Below are 20,100 nucleotides of genomic sequence, written 5' to 3'. Positions count from 1 at the left end.
TTATGTCATGCAGGGGAACCAAGATGCCAGCCCAACATTGTGATTGCTGTCAGCCATCAGCGATGGACAATGTCATCCTCTATCGGCCCAACCCTACGAACCAGAGGTCGGGGCTAGAGAAGTAGTCGTTGATATTCTTCTGTGGAGGCGGTGTTCAACCTATTTATGATGTGATAGATAGGTGCATTCCAGGACCTGCCGTTCTCTGGGCCTGGTGTCAATAACAGTTGTAATTTCAGTAAAAAGGGCGTTTTCAGTTCTGACTCTTACAGGATGTTCCCTTGAAAACGATTCCCTCTTATATAAAAAAGCTTGGGCTAAAATTGATGTCTTAATTCATGACTCCTTTAAATATAAATAACAGGAGTTTAACAGTATGTGTATTCATGCCGAACCGTCACGGGCAACATTCCAAATATAGTCATCATTCCTAGTCCCTACTCCTTTGAAGGGCGGAGCCCATGGAGTTTAGACTTTGGAGTGAACAGGGCATTTGCGTGCCATTGTGTAAATGTTTGGAATGCACTTGGCAAAGGAAGCAGTGTATTTTCCTCATTATCTTCAGCTGGCATGTTCACGTGAAAATGAAGCATTGTGTCCTTCAGCAGATGTCGCTGTTTGGTTGACACAGCAAGATACTTCCCCCTCTGGCAGTGGCCTTCTTACGCCCCATAAATAAAGACCACTGTACTGTGACTCCTCAATTAGATGATTATCTTATGAATATAAAGTGTCGAACACCTGAAGGCTCATTCACACAACAGCTGTTGATGCATCTCTTTAGACTGTCGTCAACATTTGCTTTTGGTCATGCAACATAAAAGAGATACAGTTGTGCTCAATGCATACTCTAGGTAAATATGATCAAGGAAGGCTGTGAAAATAAATGTGCATTGTTAATCCCTTAGGATCTTTCTTGAAAATGTTACAAAAATCTAAACCTTGCCTTGGAGGATAAGAATGTGTTTTCGGAAAGACGCTCGCGACCAGGCTTTGTGAAATAGGTGCAATCACTAACTTACTCAACTTGCTATGGTAATAGTGCCTAGCATAGTAACTAGAGAGACCGATAACATTGGTCTATGTGCATGATCTAAGGAATCAGCAACTTTATACCATTAAACATTTATTGTGGTTTTGTAGTCATGTTTACAAGCATAACACAAAATTTGTGACGAGGCATGATCATGCTACTTATTGAGACCTGGCAACATTACATTTACCTAACGGTTATAGATTGTGAACCATTAAAGTTAGTTCTCCAATAAACAACCTGAGCACAGTGTAATAACTAATAAGCTCAAAATTACAGGACAGTTAGTTTTTTTTATGGCCGAGGCTCTGCTATGGTGATGGTTTAAGGTTTTTTTGCAGAGAGCAATAACGATATTTGACAACCTGTCAGACAGAGCATCAATACCCGGTTGACCCGGTACATCTGTGCTACAGGTTCTAATGAAAATAAGGTTTGTCCAACTTTTTTATTTTTAGGTACCAACTTGGACCCAAAGTACCGGGACTTTGAACACATTAGTGTTGAGCCGTTCTTTGATCGATGGATGCACTTTTTGGAGCTTCAAAAAATTGCCCCCAATTTACTCCCATTCTATCGCTTGGGATTAAATTGATACGTGATATTATAACTCCGACTGCATTATTTTTCAAGAAGAAAGTCAGATTCAATGCCTTGAGGGTGAGTAAAACATGGGGAAATATTGATTCATCGCTGACGTCTCGCTTTAACCGAAGTGACTTAACTTCACTTCTCAAATGTAAGGTCATACAATTTATCAGAATCTTCCATGCAAAATATAATGTTCAGAATTCAACATTTTTCCTGGGTAGAAGAAGTTTACAGCATCAAAAAGGTTTTAACATGTGGAAAGTTTGGGATTAAGGTTGTTTTAGAGCTATATTTCAAAGTATGTCAAATGTATGTCAAAACTAGTAAAGTTTACATCTGTGACATTTTATGTTGATTCTCAAAGATAAAGCATTATTATTGTTACCTTTCAAAATAACAGTAGTGTACCAACATACCTGCTTAAATGTAGTATTAGCATTTCATTATTTCATAAGGTAAAGGAGTCGATAAAGATTTTTATCAATAAACTGAACAACCCATCTCCCGCTTCTTCTAACAGTGTTTGTTCATGAGTTGATTGTTCTCATTGAATGTGTGAGTTGGTGAAGAAGGGAAAAACTCCATTGTGTGGAATTTGCTTCTGTCTGGGTTTGTCAGTTGTTCATCCTTTGGGTCATTGTTCAATGTAAAGCCAGTAAAATCCCTAAAGCTTTGCTAATTTGCACAGAGGAGGCCATATAGTTATTAGAAGAACTCTCCCGATGCTTTATTCCTGTGCCAGCGAAGAGAGTTTGCTACACTATTCAAACATTAAACAGCTCAAGCCTCTTGTGTGACATACTACAACATAAATAAACCCATAACAATATCAGCGAGCACAAGGGGAAGGGGAAGAAATCTCAGTCTTGTGAAGGCCAATCAGCAATTTCCCAGTCGATACAGTGGTGGACTGTTTTATGTTTTTGTTTGACTACAATTTTTTTCATCGAATGGTTTGTACATGACACATGTAAACTGTTGATGGCCATCTGTTAGTGTGCCATTCGACTGACTTTATGTTAAAGGAATGTTCTGGTTTTAATAAAAGTTTAATCAACAGCGTTTGAGACGTTGTGACATTTACCTCTGGAAATAATTTGTTGTACTTTTAGAGCACTCCACGTACCATCAAACCACACAGGGCCAAGCAGTAAACTGTAAAAACTGTATATATTTCCAAGGACTATAGAGTAAGCAATGTTATTATAGTTTACTATATATATTTATTTATGTTAATTGAAATCAAATAAAATGTCATTCAAAATATTCTTTTAAAAACTAAGGTTTATAACTGACTCTACACTGTAACGAATTGCTGTAAAAACTACAGCGTTATTTTACAGAAGCTGACTGTATTTTAAATAATACAGAATATTGCTGTAAAGTGCAATGCATTCTGGGGTCACGTGACGGATTAACTCAATGTACAGAATATTGCTGTAAATTTCAAATCTACAATGGCGGGATGATCTTCAACAGTCGAGATTGGGGTAGTGCTCAAAATGAATGATTCACACCTGTGGTAAGTAACTTATTACGTATTTTTTTTCCATATTTGGTAACTATCATACTGGTAACTTTATATAGAGGTATCTAAATTCGCGGTTCATATTGCTAACCCCGGATTCAACCTCTATCCGCGGGGACCGAATGAGTCTTGCGGGGTTTCAGCAGCGCCGTCGCGGTAAGATTTCAAACATTCTCCGTCGCTATAGCACCTGAGGACAGAAGTTGTTCATGTTATTTAGAGTTTTTGTTCACACCAGGAGTGAAGGCGGTATGTGACGAGCTACAGTTCATTGTATTAGTAAGTTGACGGTTGTTTTTTTAATGTTGAACATCGCGCCCGCCGTAGACTCGGTAAAAGTTACATGCTTCGACAGTTGTGATACCACACTCGCTCGTGATTATTTTGTGGTGTAATTCAAATTTGCAAATGCAGTCATCCGTTAAATCGAGCGCCCAAATTAAAATGAGTCACCATAGCTTGAGGTAAGTCGATGTTCACGGAGGATAGCCCGGTAAAGTGATTAATGTACGTAACCATCTAGATATACAGTTTATGTATCGGAGGCCAGCTGAGAGCTTGAGCAAAAGACGTTAGCGACACCCTCATTGTATAGCAGGCCTGTCTCCCAAATAGGACCGTTGGAGGGTGGGAGTGAGACCCGTTACAAAATACTAGTGTGACAATTTCTTGACCGTGACATCCCTAACGTTAGTTGGATTACATTTCTGTATAAGTACGGTTTTAAGTGTAAGTTACTCTGTGTAATTTGCTTAGAGTTTGTTTGTAGAGTCACTTATACTAAAATGTAGTTTAAATGTAAAATGCTTAAAGATAATTTAGTCACTATTAACTATAACTATTGTCACATGTGGTATTGTTTGTTTTAGGACACACTTTGCCATGCAGGCCACTGGATACTGACTACTGAAGGTTAGGTTGTGTGTGACGGTGCTCAGCACAGCTTCATGTCTGGCCTTACCACTCTGTTCATAGCATGTTACATATTCAGGCTTGAGTACCAGGATGGGGCAAGCGTGTATCTTTGAGTCCAATGAAAGGTATTAATTGAACAACTTCCTTACCTGCTTTTTATAGATATGTTAATGTTATATACCTGTTAAGACCTTTAAAACAATATTTCTCAACGAGAGATGCATTTTTTTTGGGCAAATTATTTAGAAGTCTCCCCTATTTAACACTAGCAAGCTGATGATTTAATTCATGTGTTTTAATATAATATATTTTGTACATTTAATATATAACATTTAGTTTTTCCTGACTCTTTGTAGATATTAATCCAGAGAGTGGAACAAGAAGAAGCGTCATCTAAAATGCCAGGATACAGAAGAAACAGGTTGCAGTGAACCCACATGTCGCCGCTCTTCTAAACACAATGATGAATATTCAGTGTAATCGATGAAAAGTAAGAAGCACACACACACACACAGACACACACACACACACACACACACACACACACGCACACACACACACACACAGATCTCATCATTGAATTACATCATTTATTATTCTCTGACTGTAAATGTTGTCCTCTGTTTTTCTCTGACTATAAATTGAATATCTAACATTATTCTCTTGTTTCGTTTCCATAGTTCCAGCTACTTGTTGTGCTCTGATGGATCAAGATGGTGACCGTTTTACAGACTCACTTGGGCCTTGTTTTGCAATGTTGTTTCATGATGGTAATGTTGGTTAACGTGTTGTTTAAACAGGAATGTTTAAAGAGCCATGTTGGATACTATGAAGTTGTTACTGAATAAAATTATTTCATGTACAACAACGTACACAATTTGTCTGTAATGTATTTTTGTATCAATTAAAAAAAATAAACACTGTATATCCAGTATGCAAAACATACTGGATATACAGTGATTATGTATTTCTTCTAAATAAAGTATATTAAAATCAAGCAATTTGCTGTAAAAAATACAGCATTATACTGTTGCTATTCAAAATTACAGTTTTTCCTGTATTCTGCAATTACAGTAAATGGCTGTAAATTAAATTACAGTACTGTAGCTGTACAATTTACAGTAACTGGCTGGCAACCCTGCTGCCAGTAGTTTACTGTAAATTTTACAGGATTTTTTTTACAGTGTATGTGAAGTAACATAAAACCTTTTAACTTGTCTAGGTAACCTCTGTTTGTTATTCACAAGGATACCACAGAAAATACATTTGAAAAATGTTGTTCTTTAGGTACATGATCCCACCCAATAAGGTTTATTTAAAGTTCCAGCCAAATAAAAAATTATCTTGACTATTTTTTTCATTAAATATTTTCAGATTGTTTTTGTGGGTCATTTTCTTTTTAAAGATGGGCAGAAGACACACTACGCGTGTAAAGAACACGCGTAGTTTCTGCCAATCTCATATTAATCTAGAGAACCTATACAGTAATATTACATACTTCGTATCTTCAAAGAGTCTTAAATTTGATCAAATTTATAAAACAGAGATACAGCTGTCAGATTATTTCAGAAAAAGACGAGCTGCTGGAAGCGGGCCATGCAGGAAGGATGAAACTTCAACACGGGAACACAATACATCATCGCAATATCCCTTCGTGTTGTTAACATTATGCACGTATGCGGCGATTGCCAACAAAACACAGACATATGACTCAGTTTGAATGAAATGTGTGCAGGTAATGTCCGACATCTTTTTGCGCTATCTATTAGTTTCAAACAATCTCCTTAAAAGTCACTTCAAATGAGCCTCATTTTTAAGTCGCTTTGGATAAATGCGTTTGCTAAATGTAAATATATAAATCTATCAGCTTCCCCTTGCTCTTTCACACACGTGAAGTAGGGAATTTCCTGTGTGATATCATTCGACTGGATGTGAGCCTGCAAGGACCCAGACAACATCCTGTTGACCAGCATCAGCTCACATTTCTGTTTGTCCGCATTGTGTCCACAGAACACAATCTGCATTGTCAAAAACACTCTGTGGCAACAGTTATAGTAACAGTAGTATAAAAAGGTAATACCGTGGTACATTTATATACCATGGTACTGAGTGTTTACCTTCGGGTAATATGTTCATATGCACTTCAAAGCTAGATCAAAGATTTCCATTGTAAAACCATTGTTTTATGGAGTGTTTTGGTATGAACATTAGGCTCTTTCTTCACAGAGGTTTTTGTTAGCTGTGATCTGTATTCCGACAGAAAAGATAATGCTCGTCATCATTTACCTGGAAGCGGTTCATCTCTCTTATCTGATGTGAAGTGTACAATTTGACCCTGCTGAACACTGAAATGTGATGCTGTACTCGAGAGAATTATTGGACACGTCTGAAATAGATCATAGTTAATGGATGTAATTTTTCCTTCATAGAATGCCTTTGTATTTCTTCTTGCATCAGACGTGATAAAAAATGATGTGGCGTTTGCAGTAGTTTTACATGAATTGAAGAATGCATTTGGGTGTCTTCTGTAATTTTACTCACAGCAGGTCTATATAATGTGTTGTGTTTGCATTACTTATTAACATCTAGAATGCACTGTGTTTATTGCAGTAATTTTCAATATGTTTCTGTGAAACTATTTTACACAGAACTATATAATGCTTTGTGAGGTGTTCGTTTTGCATTGTCAGTATTAATCAGATCTAAATAGTGTATTGTTGTGTTTGCATTCATTTTACATACAGTAGATCTAAAGAATGCCTTGTGTGTTATTTGCAGTATTTTTACACAGATCTGTAGAATGCATTGTGTGGTGTTTGTTGTATTTTAAAATCAGATCTATGGAATAGATGGTGGTAATTTTACACACACCGTTTCGCCAGATGTAAACACCTGTCCAGAAGCACTTCAGGTTTAATTTTTATTTCATTTATTTTTAGATCTTACATATACTGTATAAGCCTAATTAAATATAAAAAATATTGGTAACACTTTCCTTGAAGCATGTATGTAAAATGCATTATAATTCTTCATAATGTGTGTTGCAATGCATTATATGTAGTTGTAAAGAATTATAACCAATTTAAAATGTGCGGTGTAACAATGAAAAGTGTTATTAACTGTAATAACAATTATTTATAAGACATTACAATGCATTAAAAGGTGCATTACAATAATTTAAAACTACTTTTAAAATGCATTATACAGACATGCTTCAAGGAAATTGTTGTTCGGTTAATGTTCTGCTGGTTGTATTTTGTTCTAACAATTGTGTAGTGTTTAAAAACTAATACAGGAAGTTCCTCTTTACCAGCAATGGTTCAGCGTTGCTTATGTTTTCCAAAGTTCTCTAAGGAATGAATTGTGTGATTTTTTGTATCATTTATAAACAAAACATTTATAAAATGCCTTGTGTTGTTTGCAGTATTTAATACAGATCTGTAGAATGCATTTTGTGGTGTTTGCTGTATTTCTGTAACAACTAGTCAGAGTAACCAGGCAGGAAGCGGATCCACATGCAGTACAAGATTTAATAAGACCAAAACTAAAACATAAGATAATCCAACGACATAGTGCAACAACGACTGACACCAGACAAGAAACACCTGGGAAGACAATCGAAAAAGAAACAATAAAAAACAGAACTACAGAGGACTACAAAATATGACAGGACAGGAAGTAACATAAAAGTCCACAATACACGGTGCAACACAGACTATCATTTTAATTTCTAAATCAGATCTATAAATAAATTAAAATAAAAGTAAAGTAAATTTGTAGAATGTATGTTGTTGTGTTTGCATAATTCATAGATTATAAAATTTGTCTGACGATTAACTGTCTATGCGATTATTGGGATTAATTGTATGTTTAAAGGCTTTCACAATTATAAAAATTAATTACAATTAATTTATAAAATATAGATACATTAAGAAATTTGATAATTCTATAAATAACTAACATTCCCTAAAGAGTGACCTTAACAGAAAAAAAAGTGGAATCACTTAAATAAAACTCAAACACAAAAAATACAAATTTGATACAACTCAAATGATGAAGAAATGTTATTTGAACATAACAGTGAGTGCAGATCAAGGATGTTGGACATAAAATACCTCAGATAACCCTTCTTTTCTATGGATTTACAATAAACGCGATTATCTGAAATAATTGCAATGAGACGATTATGTAATAGTTGTGACAGCCCTACTATAGACTTCATTGTTGCTTGCAGTAATTTTACACATATTTTGGAATTTACTGTGGTGTTTGTAGTATTTTACACAGACTTGTAAATTGTATTGTGTGGTGATTGCAGAGCACAGTTAAGTGACAGTATTATGACAATAACACATTTAAGAACGTACCCAATAGACAAATATGACTTTTAGAATCTAATGTTACTGCAAAGTTAAATGCTGTCTGTTTCAAACCTGCATAAATAGATTTGATGTCAGAGTTTTGACCTACGGGCTGTCTGCCACCCTGGCCTTTTTCTGATTAAGTCTGGGCTCTGTTTTCTGAATGGCTGATTTGATTTGACCTGTTGTGTGGAGTATAAACAGGGCCAATGAGTGACAACCCATTTGATAGAGTGATAGTATGAGGGCTTGCCTCTATTGTGTTCTCCCCCTGACAGTTAACATTACTCATGATGTAATTATTACCTAGACTCTGGTGCACTCTTATCTTACATTCATACAATGAATAAACAATGCCCTCTATTACTGCTTTATGAGCTGAGGCACAATATCATGAGTCTAACAGTCTAACAGTTAGTAAATAAGTAGGAATATGAAAAGTGTTTAATGTTCACTTTTAGACCTTACATTTTCTGAGCATTTCGTCAGAACATATTTTTCGTCAGTCCTTTGCTTCAATATACATACTCTCAGATTTATCAAGATGGAGGCAAATTAAAGTCCATGTCATTCTCAGACTGGAAGGACATGTATGTGATTGATGTTCTTTGTTGAACAAGGCGTGTGGTTTGGTAGATCTAAATGTGTTGCCTGAGGCAGTGTGGAGAATCTGTTGAAATCTCCTCAGTCCATGTCTGTGCATGTTTCTGCTATAGACACGAGCTGTGTTTGTGGTTGGGCATCCCTTGACCATGATGCTGTCAAACACAGGCGTTAGCATTCTGAAGAACAGATGTGCAGATAAAAGTACAGTGAGTTTCTCTGATCCCTGTGTCGGTTCAACAATAAGGAAGATTATCTTGACAGTGTCTGGATAGCAAAATAACATTTTCCAACAATATTTCACATACTCCCTTTTTCGTGCAGTATTTATGTGGGAGCTAAATGCAATTTTTATTGCTTGAAATAAAACAAACATTAAAGGGATAATTCACCTTACAAATAAAAATGCATGACTCTTTCATCTTTAGAGCACAAAAGATTTTGAGAAACATCTCAGTGGTTTTGTGTTCATACAATTCCAGTAGTTAACAGGGGCCCACAGGGTTGTTTGGTTTAGGGCTGTAGCTATTCTACCAATTATTCCATCGATTAATCAAGTATTCGGATTTGTCTTTATTAAAGAGCAATAATAAATATACAAGAGAAATAAACAACTAATTTGCTTCATTTTTAGAAAAAATTACATATTTATTGCTGAAATTACATACATTACTATCTGTGAAATCTAAACCCATTTAGTGCATTCCATTTCCATATTACATTCAAAATGCACTATAATACAAATATATAAATGAGAAAGATTAATTGAAATAATAATTTCTGAGGTAAACCACTTTAGATTACCAAAATAAGTTTTAAATTGTCAAAATTCTGTTTGAATTTTTTTCTATTGATTAGTAATATATTTGTCCACATAAAATTACTTTAGTTAACCAGCCTTTTATTTTGGCAGGTCGTATCTGTTAGCTTCTCATACAGTGCAGACGCGGACAAATCCATGAGAATCATGCGTGTAGTATGTTAATCCGTGCTGTTCATTCACTCAGACATGTAGAACATCCAGATGGCATGTTTAAAGGAGTCATATGTCGCGAATACGTGTTTTTCTTTATATTTGGTGTGTTAAACATTGCCAATGCATGTATTAGACATGTAAAATTGCAAACATTAAAGTGTCGGAACAAAAGATGCATTCTATCTAAAAGCGAATGGTCACCCAGACCTGCCTGAAACGCCCCCACAAATCTACGTCAGTTTAGGTATGATTTGACTAAGACCGCCCAAATGTATACGGAAATAAGGTTGGCGTACCTGTCAGTACAATTGCTTTGGAACCTCATGTTCCAAATATGGTAAGAGGTGTTACATTTCTGTGAAACACTTGCAGTATTCGACCAATCACTATGCACTGGTTAACTGGCCAATCATAGCGTGCGCCATAACTACACAGAATCGAGCACAACGACACAACTAACTTTTTTTGCACATAGCACCAGTGATGCAGGGGTCTAAAGTTTTGTACCACAGGCCAAATTGACTGGTTACTTGTGGTTCATAAATTATGTTCAATCACTTTGCAAGGAAGGTTCATGTAAACCAAGTCCTATTTTGAATAGCCTATTGCGCATTTCTGACCCGTCGTGCGGCGTCCTTTAGAGTTGCTGGCAGCACCGCGCGCGCGAGAGAGAGAGTCGACTGCTCTGTTTGCTTTTGAATTGGTTTTGCAGTACTTATATATCATATGTGGATATGCACACCGCCGCATAAAGTCGAACAAGGCTATTTTCAATGAAGCACCACGCATTACCATATTCATGAGCTTAAGCTCTTAGCAATAAACAGTAATGGCATCAGTTTCACCTCATCAATTCAACACGCGGATCGATCAGAACTCAGAAATGTAACTGAGGCCTTCTAGTGTGTGAAAGTGTACTTGTGCAAACAGCAATCTTTGTTGGATCACTTATCTGTTTCCGACACCTGACCGATTGACCTCTTATTCTGAGCGGTTTCACGTCAGATCGGATGTAAGCAATGTGTCATGTCAGGTGCACGTCTGGGCAAGTTGGGTAACTCACAGGTATTGCACATCAGAGTTCAATGTCCATATATTATATGTATACATTTATAATCGTTACTTATAACGGTAACTCATCAGTTATGGTTGGTGTAAGTCCTTGATGACAAAATAAATGGCCGCAAATCCAGGTGTTTTCTGCAATGTAAAAATAGTCAGTGGTATCCCTAGAATGTCTCTGTAAAGTTTCAGCTCATATCTTTCATTACGATATGTTGAACATGGCCATTTGTGGCAGCAATGGAAAAAGCGCCGTTTTTGTGTGTCTCTTTAAATGCAAATGAGCTTCTGCTCCCCTCCCCGTATGCATAATATGAGGTGGAGCGCTTACACATGTGCTTTGGATGACATCAAGACAAACAAAAATCACCTTAATGCCTTGTTCATAAATATGAATTAAATGGACCAGACAAAAACATAGATAGAACAACATTTTCTGTATGAAATGTTGGCCATTGATGATTAATCATGCGCATGCATATTACTAACGGACATAAACACGGATATAGGCAAAAACACGCTGTCAGAGTACTTGTATATGACAGACAGGTATGTAAAGAACAGCAGCCAGGTGTAATTATGTTGTGAGTAGCAATTTCTGCGTAACCTCATTGTTTAACCTCACTGCGTAACTCTCTATCCGCTAAGTATATATAAGTATTGTGGCACTAAGGACATTCGAGAAAATGTTGAACTCACCGAGAAAGACACTGCTATAACTTTCTTTATTTGTAATGAATAAGCTTTATAGAAATTATGTCTGTCACAAGTCTTCTGAACCAAGGGGCGCTATGCTCTTTACAACTAACATAACGACATAACACATGTCTTTGGACCAATGCAAAGTCTCATGTAAAAAACAGCCACTAACGTGCTAAATATTATTTAGGAAAGGCGATTTAACTCTTTCACCGCCATTGACGAGTTATCTCGTCATTAAAAAAAAAAACGGTTCCCTGCCAAAGACGAGTTATTACAGCAATCAGTGTTTGTACTGTTATACAGCAGGTGGCGCTGTTACACACCTTTGGGAAAAAGTAAGGAATCCCAGAACCTAGAACGTAAATTTCTTATCGGCTTTTAATGATTGTTTTGAGTGTAATCAGGGCGGAATCTTTGACAAAAACGTTAATTATCTCAGCTGTTTAATCAAAGTGATGCATTTTTGAAGAAACCTACCCACATTTAAGGAGTAATAAAAAAAGAACAAATGAAAATCGAAGAGATACGGATGTTGGTTTGTCGATCCGAAAAAAGTGCTTCTTGCCCGGACGCAGAGTTCTCTGCATCCTGCCCGTGACTTTCCGTCGTTAATAACACCGCCCCCGAGGTCGCAGCGGGTCTGTGAGTGGTCAAGGGCAAGCGTAAATCAATGTGACATCAGATTGTTAGGGGATCACCAACAGCCTGTATTGTGTCACTGTTGTGGTTTTAAGGTGATTACAAAAAGAAGAATAGATGGATTTGATTTAGCACAGGGTGTTTCTAAACACACACTTGCAACTTAATTTCTTGTAGATAAGTATTTAAAATAGCATTTTCTGGGATTGCGGTCCTTCAATGTCAAAAGAATAAACTTCAGTAAAATGTGTTTATACTGTTGGAGATACTGAATTAGATGTTTGGCCACATCATTGTGATTATTGTGTAATTTTAATACAACTGAAACCATTAAATGGTCACCTTTAATTAGTTAGGCTTACATTTATTGACTTAACAAATATGAAATTTGACCCCCACTTGTCTTCTTACTTTCCGAATTAAGTGGAAATATGTTGTTGTTCTGGGAAAAGATAATGGGATGGAGTGTGAGCGCAGGGGTTGGGGGTCATCAGGATTGTTTGAGACATGATGGGGTCCAGTACTCAAAAAAGGTTGAGAACCACTGTGGTAATTCCATGTAGCTTTATAACATGCAGCCCAGATGTTACTGCTAGTAGATAGTCTAAGACTAAGAGGTATGTTTTGGTATAAAGTCAGAGTGAATTGCACCTATGAAGGTGTTTGATGTCTGATCCAAAAGGTTTCTTCGGTTGACTGCTTACTGAAAAATTCCCAGCATTTCAAAATATTTGTGATGTGACCTCAGAAGACTTGTGATGGATGGAGTTACACACCTGCAGATGTGATGGAGCACAACACAAGGTTGCTGTTTCAGAACCTCCTTTAGTCTGCTTTGAACTGTTAGATTAGAGATCTTACTTTTGTTGTTTAGATGCTTTTACATCTTCCAGTCGGACTAGTGTTTAAAGTATATATATACTGTATAGATCTTTATATTCTTCATTGCATCGAGCAGAAGACTGGTTTCAGATCTGAAACAGATCACATAATCACGTCAAAGTTTTTTTCAAAATATTTTTGTTATTATCTGTAAAATTGGATTAGTAGGTCTTAAAACGTTATACAGCTCATAAATCGAGTTGACTACAGGCCAACGCCTTGGATCTATTAAAGGATTTTTTTTTCTTTTTCCTATGTGAAGCACAAGAGTATATGTTTTGCATGTTTTCTATATAGTTAAACAAAATAAAATGAACGCAAGCTCCAAAAAGGAAATCTTGATATTTTTTAAATAAAAATAAAGCATCATAATAGTAGTCTATGCAAGTTGTGTAAGATTCTAGTTCTGTGTTAGCCATATGAAAGCTTTGTGTAAAGACATTTGTCCAGTTTTTACTGTCACATTGATCAAATATTTATATTTTGAGGGGTTTTTATTTTTACCTCACTACATTCTAAAGCATACTTTTTACTACAAAAAAAGTATGTACATTTCATAAAACATGTAGTCTCATTATTTGTTACTTCAGAGTCTTTTGACATCCTTTCCTAGACCTCATAGAAAATCAGATTTAAATGTGCTCCTTCTTTTAATAGAACCTGTGGGTTTGAAAGTCATACTAAATTATATTTTAATACTTAAGTACATTAAAAGGACAATTTACATTCATTAAAAAACTGTCTGGAATAATGTTCTGTTACTTTTGGTCTATACTGTACATTACATAACTGTAAACATGTACATCTTATATAATATCTAGTATATGATTTCTATACTTTGCCTACCACTGGATTTTTTTACAAGCATTCCATGATAGAGCCTGTAATGCCTTTCAGTTTTTCATTTAATTACTTTCGTTGTTAGTCTATACACAGACAACTTTAAGACTTCTATGAATGTCTAAAGCAACATTAGGTTAAAGGATTATTGCATATATTAAAGGGATACTGATACTTAAAATTCTGTCATCATTTACTAGTTTCCCTCCAAACCTGTAACATTTTGTTTTTGTTCTGAACACAAAGAAAAACATTTGGAAAAATGATAGCAACTGACATTTCTGGGACATCATTGACTACCAAATTATTGCATCATTTTGATACAAAATGAGATATTTTAAGATTTAAGGAAAGCAAACAGATCTGGGCCATTTTTGACTACCATCGTAATTTTTCCTACTATGGTAGACAGTGATGCCCCAGAAATGTCAGTTGCTAACAATTTCCCAAGTATCTTTCTTTGTGTTCAACAGAACAAAGAAATGTATACATGTTTGGAACAACTTGAAGGTGAGTATATCATGACAGAATTTTCACTTTTGGGTGGAGTATCCCTTTAAAGTGCATTCTTTAAGCCAGACGTGATAACTAAGACCGGTAGGTATCTGTGCACTTCAAAGAGTCAGTTCTCACGAGCGAAATTGCTGCTTTTGAAGTTCTTGTGGTGGCCCTCAGAATCTCGCTGAAAATTCTGCAGATGTAGCTGTTAAAAGGCCAGCTGGCACATGCCCTGTTTACAGAGCAATTGTTTTTTTTATGGTTATTGCCAGCCAAATGAATGTTGTGATCGCTGTTAATAATAAAACTAATCCTCGGCCTTCAAACTATGAGGCCGTTTACAAGAGACCTTTTTCAACTAAAAACTAAAACTTTTTATGCATTTCAGCTGTTCATTTCAAAGCTTTTGAAAGTGACGGCAATATCGTCTCTGTGTAAACTCTTGGCAGCGTTGATGTCTGTATGTATGATGTCATAGCATGCGTTTTACACATTATGTCTGTTGGCATGTGCGAGTATTCCCAAAACAACAATGGTGAGCCTCCATGCTTCATGTTTGTGCTGCATGAACATACTAAGTATCATTTCTCCAGCAAAAGTAGATTTACTGCACCACTACGACCAGCGGAGACATAGTATTTACACACAAACTATATACACGCCAACAAAGTGTATAAAAAGAGCATTTAGCATAAAACAGGACACAGGGTACGTAGGCAATTTGTGTTTCTTTAGGGGCGATACACATTTTGCGTCAAAAACCGCACGGAAAATGCGGGCCGTAACGCTTTCTCTTTATTTATTTTTTTATATGCCTGGCTAAGTGATTCAATAGTCTAAAGATGTATTCAATTAATTATTATAAGCATATAATTAATGCTCAAAAAAGTTGCAAGACAAAGTTACGACACATGTGAGGCCACAGCAATATCATACAAATTGTTTGATAAAAATATTTTTTCTATAATTTCAGAGACCTGAGATTCAACAAAATCAAGGATTTTCAGCCGGGATCCTTCAAACGATTAAAGAACCTCAATACACTGTAAGTGACAAACATGTCAAACTCTGTCATATCATTTATTGTTTCTGAATAGTTTATATTAGTGCTAACATGTGTTTTAAATTACGCAACAACGTCAGGATTGCAAATATATTCCAACTGTAATGGTTTTGATCTATATTATCTTTTAATCATAAAACATTTTTATGGCACTCTGTAGTTTGTTTGACAGGGATAGAATGTGTATCCATATGTTTTGATGTCTAATATATTGCTTTTTTAAGCCTTTTAAATAACAATCACATCAGAAGAATCCCAAGAGGAGCCTTTGAAGATTTGGAGAACCTCAAATATCTGTAAGTTCTCCTACATCTGTTTCATCCTGCTGAAAGAGCTTATGTTAAAGACAATGTGTTATAAACAATGATGCATTTTCATTTCAGATGCATTTATGTATCCCATGTCCTTGGGCACTGGAGTTAAAGCAAGTACACCTAAGTACAGTCGATTCAAGAGTATTGCTGCTTTATCTGTAATAGTCTGAAAGCATACTGTGTAGTTTATATTTTAATGTGCACTGTTATCAGTGCTATATACTCCACTATTCAAAATGATAGGTTCATTCCCAATATTATCATCAAAATAATTAGCATCAATATTAGCATTTCTCTCATTCCCAGTTTTATTTTCCACATTTTTGTATAGCAGTAAACTTATAAAAACTATGGAATAACACAATTATATCAAAACTATAGACTGTCACAAGTTCCTGTCTTGAAGTTAATTTCCGGTCTGTGTTTGGTTTCCAGTCTGGCTATTGGCTAAAATATAACAATTTATATACATTTTTATTGTATATTAATTACATCAATTATATTAACGCAAAACAATTTAATAGGCTACATCTCCAAACACGTTCCAGGGGGGTCCAACTACATCCGTTCGCGACTGCATTCTGGAGGAGTAGCCCATCATCTGTTGGTGATCCCCCAGGCCCATATGCACCTGCATTCCCAGACGTTACGCCACTGTTGGATCATCTTCATTGTCTTTAGTGTAGTCAGTCTTTGTGTAGAATTTACAGAATTGTTTTCTTGTCAGTTTATCAAGCAGCTTCTTGAGGTCTCACTGTGGAATGCCTTTTAAATAGAAAACAGAGATCAAACAATTGTGTTTTTCAGTCATTTAAGCAAACAAAAGGTTTGTAAGGTCAAAAGAAAAGCATTTGAAAAACTTTAGTGTAGATTTGTGAACTTTATTGCAACAAAGTGATGCCCCCAACACTTCTGAATGATTCAGTGTCTATGACTGGCATTGTTTTAAGAGAAACAGGTGCGATCTTCTAGAGACGCTCTCAGACATGTGAAATTATCTGTCTGACAGACTTGACCCAAAACCTCAGAGATCAGATGTAGCAGGAATAGTTTGTCTGTGAGCAGAGACGTAAGCACAGTTCTTGTCTTTGTTGGTCACAGCCCAATAAGTGAGTCTTAAACTGTAGTTATGGTGAAAACAGCAAATGTCTCACATCTGGTTTGGTCTAGCGAACATCCATACTCTTGTGTATTTAAAAGACAATATTTGCTCAATTTCCTTTATCATTTTTGATGTAGTAGACGTCTCCAGTTGTGGTACAGTAATTATTACGTTAAAACATTATTGTTGTGCTATTCATGGGAAGACGCATCATTTTTGCAGTGTATATTGTGAATTTTATTGCATGTCCTGTGGGATGGTGTCATGGTACTCAAGATCGCGGCACTTGAGGTCATGAGATCATCTGGTTTTTGAGGCCGTGCGTTCGTTCTCCCCAGCCACTGTCCCCAGACAGGAAAACCACAGACTTCACTTCCTGTTTCCCACAGGCTGTCCCTTCTGTGCCATCATCAAACACAAGCGTTAAAGATTTTTACAGTTAACATCATCCAGACAGTTACTCTATCGTTTACTCCTTATATCCATTTTTTTAAATGCCAGTACATGTGGTGCAATTATAACAAACTGTTTGTTACCCAATGTGTACTAAAATGTTATTTCTTTCAGCTATTTGTACAAGAACGAAATCCAGTCTATAGACCGTGAAGCCTTTAAGGGACTCGTGTCTCTAGAACAACTGTAAGTGAAATCTTTCCCTTCGGCTTCTTTTGTCTGGTTCTTAAAGTGACAGTTCACCTCAAAAGAATTGTGAATATTGACAGTGTTTTCTGTTTAGTGAGGAATAGAAATGATGAATTAAGTACAGTGTTTAAGCAGCTTTCTCCATTGAATTACTAAACCTTATTCACTTTTATTGAATGAGAGAAGATATTTTTCTATATATTTTTTTGTTCTGCACAACAAAATAGTCACACCAGTCTGAAAGTCCAGATTTGTTGTTTTCATGTTTAAGTCAATATTTCTGTTATAGCTGCCAGAAAAATATTACATTAGAATGCTTTGTACAGATATTAATCATAATGTTATTTCCATTATGTTTCCATTAACAAAAAACACATTCAAGCATTATGCCAATAAAAAAAACTCATTGCTTTCATTCAAAATATGTAGTCATAAATAAAAAATCTATCTTAATAACAATAGGAATAATGTTAGCTATAATCTCAGATTTTGAAAGATTGTTTATAAGTTTCTATCTTATAAATAAGTCTTTATAAGCTTTTGAATTCAGCTTGCTAGAATTCAGATGCTAATGATATGTTTTATTTCTGTTGAATTTTGTGTATAGATTAGAAGGTATCTGCGGTTTTGTTGCTCGAGTTATGTGCAAGACATATGCCAGGAAAAAATGAAACACTTTTTTACAACCACCTTTCGTATTCTCAACTCAATCAGCCCTTAATTCTTTTTCTGCAGATTTGATCAAAGGTTAAAAAGCAAATCCTAGAATCAAAACACAAATCCGAAATAATTGCAACAAATGATGCCTTTTAAAACCACCTGCTTAGAAAACAGAGCATAAAAAATGCCAAGTAAAACACAGTACAAATGACTTGTGTCTTTTTTCACAGATACCTGCACTTCAACAACATTGAGTCATTGGAGCCAGAATCTTTCTCTCATCTACCAAAGCTTGAGCGTTTGTGAGTCTCGCATGTGTCTCAAAACTCAATTCTCCAAAATGTTAGTCACGCAAGTATTATAGGTGTCTTTACACATCCTCAAGTGACCATGCAAAATAACATTTATCAGAAGTCTGTGTAGTGCAATGAGGGAGAAGCCCATTCGTAGAATGTGTTCTCGGCCTCTCTCTTTCCTCTTGGCCTTCGTTCTGAATCTTTGCCGATCGTGGAGCTGAATGCCTTCGGAAACTCACCCATACACATTCTGATGTCTTTAAAAGATAAACAGCCACTTGTGCCCAAACACGTGCTCAGTGCCGGAGTGACAGGAACGCGCGGGGTATTTGAATTTGAATATTTCTTTATTAAGAGTAGCCCAGTGGGTGATAAGGAAGAGAACGGAATGTTGATGTTGTTCAAGGAAAGATAACATTCCTAATGTCAATTGGAGTGGTCGTGGATGATTGTGTGCTCCCTGGGAAAGTGACACTATCTGACCTGGTAGAAAATCATAACATCCCTGTGGACCTTCTGCATAAAGACAGGCTTGCGGAACATCACAGTTGAAACTGCTGTCTAACTTCAATGGCGCCTTTCCTGTAGCCAGAATCAGTCATGAAATTTATCAAAAGGCAATGACGCTGTAGATAAAGTAATTTTGTTAAAAAGGCTTAGATGGGTAGGACAGTAAGAAAGGTGATTGTGTGGATGACTGCTGCTGTGGTTCACCCAATGTGTACAGTTGGAAGGTATTCAGTAAGGTCTATGGAGGTTGTTAGAGGGTATCCCTCAAGGATCTATCTCAGGGCCGTAATTTTTAAGAATATTAAGTAAAAATGGTCTTGATTTTAAAGTTGATAATGCAAGGTTTTATCTTATAGGCACAAAATAATATTAATTTATTGTTCAGCCCCATCTAAGCAGTAATCTGTGGCATTATTACAAAATGATTTTGACATCATCCAAAATAGGTTTTGTAGTTTGGTCTTAAATGTTGCAAAAAATATACATACATTCTTTTTTTAAACACTTACATTTCTTGAAATAATTATTTTACTCGTTAGACATCTCAGGGGATTTTGATTTCATCATTATTGTAGGATATATTCATTGTATTATCATTAACAACACATTACACTTTGGTGTTATGAGACAAAAAAGTTAGGATTTTACTTTAAAATGTATTTTTTTTGCTATACTGTAAACTGTTTTACTGAATTTGATGTGTTTGTGTGTTTGCCAAAAAACTTAATGTTCCTGGTTTGTTAATTGATAAATCTAAATCTGTGTTGATGTCTTTTGCAGATTTTTGCACAACAACAGAATGACTCATCTTGCATTAGGAACCTTTTCCAATTTGCAGTCCATGAAGAGGCTGTGAGTAACATAATTTAATTCAAGTTAATTC

General features: G+C 35.9%; 1 protein-coding gene and 1 long non-coding RNA gene across 4 annotated transcripts in view; both read left to right on the top strand.

Annotated features, from left to right (window-relative positions):
- The window catches only part of LOC130436476 (peroxidasin), a 50,122-nt gene that overhangs the window by 6,488 nt on the left and 23,534 nt on the right, over positions 1 to 20,100 (top strand). Inside the window, exons 2-6 of one of the 2 annotated variants that reach the window (XM_056767131.1) lie at positions 15,604 to 15,675; positions 15,918 to 15,989; positions 17,677 to 17,748; positions 18,642 to 18,713; positions 19,998 to 20,069. In XM_056767131.1, the coding sequence (XP_056623109.1) occupies positions 15,604 to 15,675; positions 15,918 to 15,989; positions 17,677 to 17,748; positions 18,642 to 18,713; positions 19,998 to 20,069 (360 nt within the window). Of the gene's footprint in view, positions 1 to 15,603; positions 15,676 to 15,917; positions 15,990 to 17,676; positions 17,749 to 18,641; positions 18,754 to 19,997; positions 20,070 to 20,100 lie in introns of those variants that run through there. The other variant, XM_056767132.1, reaches the window with a different exon arrangement.
- LOC130436479 (uncharacterized) lies at positions 1,967 to 4,883 on the top strand. 2 transcript variants are annotated; one of them, XR_008909089.1, is made up of 4 exons: positions 1,967 to 3,146; positions 4,022 to 4,192; positions 4,424 to 4,557; positions 4,748 to 4,883. It is a non-coding gene; the product is annotated as an uncharacterized LOC130436479 (long non-coding RNA). The 2 variants fall into 2 exon arrangements; XR_008909088.1 differs by having other exon boundaries at positions 1,967 to 4,192.

This window comes from Triplophysa dalaica, chromosome 15 (assembly GCF_015846415.1).
Source record: "Triplophysa dalaica isolate WHDGS20190420 chromosome 15, ASM1584641v1, whole genome shotgun sequence".
Taxonomy (NCBI): Eukaryota; Metazoa; Chordata; class Actinopteri; order Cypriniformes; family Nemacheilidae; genus Triplophysa; species Triplophysa dalaica.
Note: the sequence above shows the minus strand (reverse complement) of the source record. Positions and strands in the feature narration are given on the sequence as shown.